The 9,857-nt window shown below is 39.7% G+C and overlaps 1 protein-coding gene across 5 annotated transcripts in view; it reads right to left on the bottom strand.

Annotated features, from left to right (window-relative positions):
- Positions 1 to 9,312, bottom strand: part of ttc39a (tetratricopeptide repeat domain 39A) — a 44,018-nt gene extending 34,706 nt beyond the window's left edge. Inside the window, exons 1-4 of one of the 5 annotated variants that reach the window (XM_029707265.1) lie at positions 9,252 to 9,312; positions 6,574 to 6,627; positions 6,401 to 6,451; positions 6,063 to 6,116 (exon numbers count right to left, since the gene is read on the bottom strand). Coding sequence is in view for 4 of the 5 variants with exons in the window: in XM_029707261.1 (XP_029563121.1) it covers positions 6,063 to 6,116; positions 6,401 to 6,451; positions 6,574 to 6,627; positions 8,453 to 8,505 (212 nt within the window). In the remaining variant the exon portion in view is untranslated. Of the gene's footprint in view, positions 1 to 4,532; positions 4,840 to 6,062; positions 6,117 to 6,400; positions 6,452 to 6,573; positions 6,628 to 7,447; positions 7,467 to 8,312; positions 8,347 to 8,452; positions 8,873 to 9,251 lie in introns of those variants that run through there. The other 4 variants (XM_029707261.1, XM_029707262.1, XM_029707263.1 and 1 more) reach the window with 4 other exon arrangements.
- Between the last annotated feature and the right edge of the window lie 545 nt (positions 9,313 to 9,857).

Raw genomic sequence — 9,857 nt, forward strand, 5'->3', positions numbered from 1 at the left:
ACAGCACTACTTTTGGTGTCCCCCTCAGGAATTGCTCTTGAGAAAATTTTATGTAATTGTCCCCTCCAAAGTTGATATCAGATTTTCGCCAATGATTCCCAGTCATGTGAAATCCATAGATTAGGGCCTTATTAATTCATTTCAATTGACTGATTTCCTTATTTGAAATTGCTGCATTTATATTTTTGTTCAGTGTACATGGTTTTCACTGTCTCTACTATTGAGTGTTCTTTTACTGCTATAAGCCTAACGCTAGATTTTTCTTATCTGACAAGATTATTGGATTCTTTTCACAGTTTCTTCAGTGAGCTGCTTTCTCATTCGCTTGGCATCAAATTACAGGTCTTTCAAATGGGTGATTTAATTTTTAAAAATAAGTGGGGGTTCACCACATCTTTTAATATAAAGCTAGAATCTTCATCCAAACAAATCTCTATTGGTGACGTCAAGACTCCTCTCCATTAAAAACAATAGAGCAATATGTACAGTTGAAGTCGGAAGTTTACATACACCTTGGCCAAATACATTTAAACTCAGTTTTTCACAATTCCTGACATTTAATCCTAGTAAAAATTCCATGTCTTAGGTCAGTTAGGATCACCACTTTATTTTAAGAACGTGAAATGTCAGAATAATAGTAGAGAGAATTATTTCTTTCAGCTTTTATTTCTTTCATCACATTCCCAGTAGGTCAGAAGTTTACATACACTCAATTAGTATTTGGTAGTATTGACTTTAAATTGTTTAACTTGAGTCAAATGTTTTGGGTAGCCTTCCACAAGCTTCCCACAATAAGTTGGGTGAATTTTGGCCCATTCTTCCTGACAGAGCTGGTGTAACTGTGTCAGGTTTGTAGGCCTCCTTGCTCGCACACACCTTTTCAGTTCTGCCCACAAATTTTCTATAGGATGGAGGTCATGGCTTTGTGATGGCCACTCCAATACCTTGACTTTGTTGTCCTTAAGCCATTTTGCCACAACTTTGGAAGTATGCTTGGGGTCATTGTCCATTTGGAAGACCCATTTGCGACAAAGCTTTAACTTCCTGACTGATGTCTTGAGATGTTGCTTCAATATATCCACATAATTTTCCTTCCTCATGATGCCATCTATTTTGTGAAGTACACCAGTCCCTCCTGCAGCAAAGTACCCCCACAACATGATGCTGCCACCCCCGTGCTTCACGGTTGGGATGGTGTTCTTCGGCTTGCAAGCCTCCCCCTTTTTCCTCCAAACATAACGATGGTCATTATGGCCAAACAGTTCTATTTTTGTTTTATCAGACCAGAGGTCATTTCTCCAAAAAGTACAATCTTTGTCCCCATGTGCAGTTGCAAACCGTAGTCTGGCTTTTTTATGGTGGTTTTGGAGCAGTGGCTTCTTCCTTGCTGAGCGGCCTTTCAGGTTATGTCAATATAGGACTAGTTTTACTGTGGATATAGATACTTTTGTACCTGTTTCCTCCAGCATCTTCACAAGGTCCTTTGCTGTTGTTCTGGGATTGATTTGCACTTTCCGCACCAAAGTACGTTCATCTCTAAGAGACAGACCGCGTCTCCTTCCTGAGCGGTATGACGGGTGCGTGGTCCCATGGTGTTTATACTTGCGTACTATTGTTTGTACAGATGAACGTGGTACCTTCAGGTGTTTGGAAATTGCTCTCAAGGATGAACCAGACTTGTGGAGGTCTAAAAAAAAATCTGAGGTCCTGGCTGATTTATTTTGATTTTCCCATGATGTCAAGCAGAGGCACTGAGTTTGAAGGTAGGCCTTGAAATACATCCACCGGTACACCTCCAATTGACTCAAATTATGTCAATTAGCCTAACAAAAGCTTCGAAAGCCATGACATAATTTTCTGGAATTTTCCAAGCTGTTTAAAGGCACAGTCAACTTAGTGTATGTACACTTCTGACCCACTGGAATTGTGATACAGTGAATTATAAGTGAAATAATCTCTCTGTAAACAATTGTTGGAAAAATGACTTGTGTCATGCACAAAGTAGATGTCCTAACCGACTTGTCAAAACTATGGTTTGTTAACAAGAAATTTGTGGAGTGGTTGAAAAACAAGTTTTAATGACTCCAAGCTAAGTGTATGTAAACTTCCAACTTCAACTGTACTTTCATTGATGAACATTTTTTATGTTTGTTTACAAAATATTTACTGGTACAGAAAGGTTCTGTACCTTTCAAGCCACGGTGTGACCTCAGTAACATTTCAAAAAAAGGTTCCAAGAAAGCTGTCCAAAGTAATACCTAGAAAGACACAGCAACAATTTGGCTGAGGCCTCTGAAGTTCACAACAAAGTGGCGGTTCGTCACACTATTTGCCAAACTGTACCATACCTAAACCACCCCAAGCTTAACAGTCCCAAAGTCGACATAATGTCTTCTCAGCAAATTGGGCTCATGGACACAATGTATTGAACCAAACAATGGAGTCTGGCTGACAACTGAGGAGAATCTCTACAATGAAGACGGCTAACTGACATCCCTTTACATTCCTGCAGATCAGTGATACAGAGGACTTCTTTATGCTAGACCAGGGCAACATTGATGGGGTGGGAGCCACAAAAAAATCTGAATTCATCATTAGGGGCAGAAGTGGCTCGCGGGTCTGTTCAACCACATCCATACCCACAGATGCAGTCAGAGCCGGCCTTAACCCTTTGGGTGCCCAAATGGGGCCCCACCTTGTGAGCCAAACATTTTAGCGGCCCTGCTCTTGACAGCGGAGATTTGTTTTTTTAAATTACAGCAAGTTTGCTGTAGTTCTACACATTTTGCCATGGGCGGAGAAAAGATTGAGCAATTTTATAATTCATTTCATGCAATTCTACTAATTTTGTCATGAGACGAAGAGAAAAATTAGCAGTTTTACAGCTAATTTACTGCAATTCTACACCTTCTGCCATAGGGTGGAGAGAAATGTTTACAGGTTTTAGTATGATATCTGAGTGAGAGTGACTAAGAAAATCAATGGGAGCCCCACACTCTGTAATTCGACCATGACAACTACAAGTTTAGATAGCTGGCTAGACTAACTTAACAATCTAAAAAACAAATCCTGACATCGGCTAATTGAGTGACTGTCAGTGACTGACATAAGAGAAACTGCTGATGCACAAACAAATTTCGAAATTGCACCTTAAGTACTATTCTAACTCAACAGTAAGTTGAGACCGCGATTGAGTTTCCGCAACGGAGTGTCTATAATTCCTAAATGAATCCACGGGCCTACAAAAGGGTGTGCCGCCAGTTGCCCATTCCTGTGCTAGACCATCGCTGAAATCTCTCAAACTATAATGAGTCCAATAGGGATCATATGGAACAACAAGCCTGTATTTCCATTCATTCACAGGCTAATGACATGGGGATGACCATACCATCCATCCAACCTATGACCAGCACCAGCCTGTAACTTCCTGCTCACTAACACACAGTGATGAATGTCAGCGCAACACAGACAGTCTAGGGCCTAATACTATCACACACAGTCATGAACATATTCAATTAACTTAGTTATAATGAAATGTATAAGCAATACCTGAAAAGTAATGCGGTATAAAAATACAGAAAGATGGATGCATTCTAGTAGCTTCTGTATTTCCATCTAAAAGGTCCATAAGGCCCAGTTTCAAATCAGTTGCTACAATCAGCACACCACCTTTAATAAAATGTGATATTTCTTATTGAATAAAGAAAACCTGCTGACGCACATCAAAAATGTCAAGTGACTTGGCTGTTATGTTGGAGAGCTAGTTAAGTTGTTTATCAGATCAAAGATAGCAAACTTGCCCAGCAGAGAGTACAGATGTAAATCGGACAACTCAAGAAGACTTGTTCAAGAGACAGTGCTAAAGCAGGACAATGTAGTTTCACATTGGCCTATTGGCTACTATGGCCATTTGAATGAACATAGCACACTTATAAAGACTGTTAACCATAAACTCAATAGGGGAATAATGTAGGTGGGTCTGAGAAATGGCATGATAATGTACACATAATGGAGGCTATTGTTTCCTGAAAGGTTGTGCGTAGTATACATCCAGATAATTAATGAATTGAAGTCAGCAACTCTGCGATGCTGATTTCTTTGGAGGGAAACTTGAACACAAAACACACACACAAAGATAGAGTGACAAAACATAGCTTTATCTGCCTTCCTCCTGAATTCTTTCACCGGTGTTATTTTCCATTGAATTAAAGTACTGGAGGCTGAGTAACAGAAAGGCAAACAAAGCACTACAGCAGTAAAACAAGCTGCTCCTAAACACAATGAAGTCATGAGACAAAAGAGATGAGGTGGATCTTTAAAGAACATGTCCAGTTTTACGGCATACAGCTCAATTAAGAATCCTCTCTTATTTCAATCACAGTCAAAATCAGAATTGATTAATAGTGACAGTATATCACATTCAAAGACACACACACACACACAAAACCACAAACTCAGCATCTCTCTGTTTACTTCAACACATTGTCAGTACCTATCACTTCACCACACAGCAGTATCTGAATAACTCTTACCCGTTTGATAGAGTTTCTGCTTCTCCTGACATTTTCATCTGGCAGACAGAGTATTAGAGGGAAGTAAAGACAGCAAACGCAGAAGATAATTGACAATCTCTGGCTCAGGCCTTTCCAGCAGCACAGCCCGACACACTGTCTCCTCCTGGCAGCAGCAGCAGCAGGCAGGAGAGGGGAGGAAGAACGCAGCTCTTAATAAGATCGGGATGACTATCACACGTAGGGAAACTAAACATCTTCCACCCCCCAACTCTCTGCCTCCAAACACACATGCATACACACTCTATCGCTCTCACAGACACAGTCCCTAAACTCTCCTCCTATCCCACCTCTTCCCATCATCACACTCACGCTACACACTGCAGTCGCCTCACTGATTGGCTGAGGCAGTGGCAGGGCTGGCCTAGCCGCACAGGACTCCAGTCAAATGATAAACAACAAAAATCATACACAAAAAATTAACTATGCAGCACAGATAAGAGGTACCCTGGCTATTACATCAACCGAAGAGGACAGGCAACCGCACTCAGATGATCAAACTAAAATATATAATATTCAGGTACTAATTCAGATCTCTGAATATATTGAATAGAAGATTTCAAAACCCCTCAGTAAGATTCCGTATAGAGATGTAAAGTGACTTCATGCCGGTGAGAGGAAGAGTCCTGCGAAGAAGGAAGCCTTACTGCAGTGACTCAGGCTAACTACTGCAGCAGCACAGACACACTGCCCACTATAACAGAGCCAGTAGGACAGAACCAGTAGGACGCTGTGTAGCGCTTAGGAGAGATGAGTACCATAGAGACACAGTAATTACACCACAGCCAATCGCTCTGAAAGTGAATGACCCATGAAAGGAGCCAGCCACTTATCAGAATGAGCTCTCAGACAGCTGTCTACATTTAGGTCATAGAGGAGAAGTGATCTGCAACATGGTAAATCTGTAAATCTCAAGACACAAGGAAAGAGGTCAGCTCATGCACACACACAGTGTTCAATTAGCTTTCTCTCTGACATCTGTTAAGCTGAATCAGTTGAAGTGTTTAAATCTATGAGCACTAGGACAACATCTAGGGGTTCAATTTAGTCCAAAAACTTTTTTGGGCTCCTGCTCTTTTTGCTTCAGTGGAATTGCTTTCTGTTATAAATGATCATGGGAAAGCAATTTATTTCAGGGACAGCTCCACCTTCAATCATGTGATGTCAATAAAACTGTGTGGTCACAACAACAGCCTTCTTCCCACATGTGAGAGGCATTGGTGAGAGGTGAGAGGCATTGAAATCTAATTATATCTCTATGGATGAGAAGATAAGCTCGTCTTCCTCTTGGTCAATCCCTGCCTGGACCGGAGCTGAGATTATTGCCAGCTTTAATGGCATCCTTATCTGAATAATTGATATATTGAACAGCAGGAAGGAGCGATGTCACTGCTGCCCCCCCACCACTGACTGCTAACTGTCAATAGCCTTTCCATAAACTACTCAATCCTGTATATCACTCAGCCATCAGCCATTGACTCTGAGACTTACGTGTTTGATGCTTCTGTGGAGTTGAGTGCCTCTTTGTTGTCTGGTAACTGTAACCTGAAACAGGGGGCAGAATTGAGGCCATTTTGAAAAAAAGGTGAGCACAAGGTATGGAAACTATTTGAATAGGTAATATTGTGTGAGTAACATAATATTGTAACCCATAGAAATCTTGACACCGAAAAATACTTTCAGTGCAGGGGCAGATTTACCAAAATTGAATATGTATCATGAACAGAGACAAAGTACAAATGTAACTCAGTTACTCTGTTGTCAAACATGCCGAGGGGACCGAAGTTGAAAGATCATTGTTTCTAAAAAATACAGCTGGGAAAACTTACTTGAAATCTGTGAGGATGGGGTCAAGTTCTGGACTGTTTATGACGGACAACCTAGAAGCAAACCATGCTGTTATAAAATGTTTATATTTATCAAATCCCATTCAATGCCTTGGCATAACGAGAATAAATATAGATTTCACAGAAACTGTTCCATGTTTTTCATGTAAACTTACAGTGTTGTGGAGCCATTGGGGTCGGCTGAGATTTCTTTCGCCTGCAGGGTGTCCCTAGGGTCACAGTATAACAGACAGAACAGTAAGTACCAGGGATGTGTCTCATTTACCAATGCCGAGATCGCCAATGATAATACAAGGCCTCTACTGTAGATGCTATTCTTTGGAGCCATTTGCCATTATAGTTTATATTTCAGTGAATTGGTTTCCCTAAGTAGCTTTATATTCAGCACAGTGTATTTTTCTTTATCAAAGCTTGTCACCTGAGAGGGGTTGGTAGCTGTTGCTTTCTTTTACATAGGCCTTACTCCAGAATAACAATTTGAACAATGTGTAATTACTTTGTAACAAGCTAGTTAGTAAGTAGCCTGTTACTATGCAGTTTAGTTCTTTCCTTTTGTATTTTGAAGAAAAGAGTTGTATGAATTCCATAACTGCTAATAAATATTTGTTAACATGATATTACAAAAGTTTTCCTTTACAGTAAGCCTAATTTTACCCCATTTTAATTGAACTTCCTTGACTGTACATTTTTCTCCAGATGTAACCACTGGTGATGGCATGTAAATGTTAAAGAGCAACATGGTGGTACTGTGATTATAAATGGGCTTTACATTTCTATAAAGTATAATCTAGGTATCTTAGATTATACTTTAGAGAAGCTACTCCTAGGTTTTTGAGTCGAAAATCAACTGATTTGATGGGGAGAAAAAGTAATCTAAAGTGGCTTAATTTTCTTATTTACTTTGCAGAATTGAAATATATTACATTTCCTACTACATGCTGTCTCCATCCTAATGCTAATATAACAGCTGGCAATAACATCCCAATTTCTGTCAAATAAAAAAAAGTTTATCATAATCAGAATGCTTACATAATCACTCAATGTTTATCAAATCCATCTGCCATATCTTCAATACAGTGGGGCCACAAGGGGCCATTTAGGGGGGCCAGTGGTACCATTTAGGGAGGCCACAAGGGGATCCAAAATCACCCCCAAGAACCGTCCCTGCTTCAATAATCTGATAGGTAATCTAAAATCATGGCACAAATCAATCATTAAACACTAGGGAGGTTTCCATTGACAAAGATTTATTCGACAAAAGAAATTTCGCAAAAGAAATCCTTGCTAAATGTGTAATGGAAACGGCAGATAGGAGACATTTTCTAAAGATACGTTTTTATCCGTTCGACAAATGATGATGGAAACGGTGTTTTTCGAATAAATTATGCTGAATAAATGTCTAATAATGTTTCTACGCAGGACAAGGATTGTCCTAATTTTAATGAATCCCAAAATTGCTTCGTCATGCTTTTCTGGTTTGTTGGCAAATTTCACCATATAATTATTTCAGATCTACAGGAATGCAGGTTTCACCATGGCACTGATCGTGGCTATACATTAGCACATAATAATGATTAGAATATGGCAAATATCAGTAAAATGCTGGCTTTCGTGGGCTACCTGAGACGTGAAACAGATAGGTTGGAGGACATACAGGCTGTCGCCAATATATTACTGCACAATTTGACTAAATGGGTAATGGAAACAGTTCAACCAATACATTTGTATTCGACAATGTAGGTTTAGGTGTCACGTCACTACGTCCAGACGTTTTTAATCGACAGAAGATAATTAAATGGAAACGCACCTTGGCAGGCAATTGTTGCATCGGTTTTCTATGCAAACTTTCTAATGTCGACAAACAAAATAACTGGACAAGTTAATGGATACATACCGCTGTTGTGACCACAAATACAACATGCTTAGAGTACTGTAGACTGTAAATACAAATATTGCTGGGTTTCTTCGTAAAAAAACGTTGTCTAGGCTACTGCAACTAGCCTACTGTATAGTTCGGTGGATTTTGCGACTCACCCTTTGCTGCCATTTTTCATCACGCTGCGTCTCCAGCCAGTGATAACACTCATTCCACTGCACTGAAATACTGTTAACGTGCAGAATATCCAACAAAAGTGCGGCGCCTGATTATCCTTAAAATGACATACGGTTTTTACCTGTGCGCAGGTGATAATGTATCTGGCGAGTGTTTGAGAAAGTATGAGGAAGAGGTTGTGTCTTTGTGTGTGTCTTCTTGATAACTATAAATTCCTCTTTCCTGACCTAGTTTTTTTTAAAGTGGATGTACTCATCACTATTATAACCAGATCCCTTTTAAAGTGCAGTGGAATGTGGGTCAGTAGTACTGCTACAGGGTCTTAGAGCGCTCCAATAGAGCCCCACAGTTGTGGTGTCATGATACCCGGAAAACCTAGCGGTCAAATAGGGAAATGGTTCCAATCGTTTTCCACCATTCATTTTTCCCATAGTGTTTCTAAAAATCCCCTTAAATAACGGCTGTGTTTTGTGTAGGCTTACCCTGGCGTGACGTTTTGATAATCATGTAAATCTCTCACGTACAAGTTGACTTTTATCAATATATTCGGGTCTATTTACTCAGATTCTGAAATGCTAATTAGCGTAAAAGTAGACGTCATGCAAAACAAATCACTACAAGCTCCTGCATGTCATCTGTAGCTGACACTTTTGCTAACAGGTATTGTGTAAAAGTAAAACTTGCACAAGACAGTTCACAGAATTGTCCATTTAAAGAAATGTAGCCAATTTTATTCCTTACTACATTTAGCTAACAGATAGTTAATCCAGGGATTCTTACCTTTGCCACGATTTGGCAATCTCGTCCAGATCATCATGTAATTTGTAGTTCTTTATGATAGCCACATTAGCATTACATTTTTGGGGGGTAAATACAGGTGACTATATTGATAAGTCAACTTGTCCTAGAGAGATTCACACAGTTATCAAAACGTCATGCCTGGGTAAACCTACATGAAACACAGCCCTTATTTTACGTGTTTCTAAAATCCCCTATGGAAAAATTGAATGGTGGAAAAACGATTGGAACCATTTCCCTGTTTGACTGTTAGGTTTAGTGTATTATGACTCCTACTGTGGTATTCTAGAGAGCAATAATGTATCTGTGTAGGCACTAACTACCTCCACTATAGTTCGTTGGACAAAGCCTATGGGAAAATTGAGTTTTTGGATAAACAACGGAAATAAGGTCTGTGGAAAACACCAGCTTAGGAGATCTTATATGTTTTGTTCTATGGTAATCTTCATCAGCCAGTCACTTTTTGTGAATTTTGAAGCATTTATGAAATACATTTAAAGATCTACTGTCCTGTAGGTCTTTGCTTCAACCCTAATCTAGCACACCTGATTCTAATAATTAGCTGGTTGATAAACTGAATCAGGTTAG

The sequence above is a fragment of the Salmo trutta genome, chromosome 22 (assembly GCF_901001165.1).
Source record: "Salmo trutta chromosome 22, fSalTru1.1, whole genome shotgun sequence".
Classification (NCBI taxonomy): Eukaryota; Metazoa; Chordata; class Actinopteri; order Salmoniformes; family Salmonidae; genus Salmo; species Salmo trutta.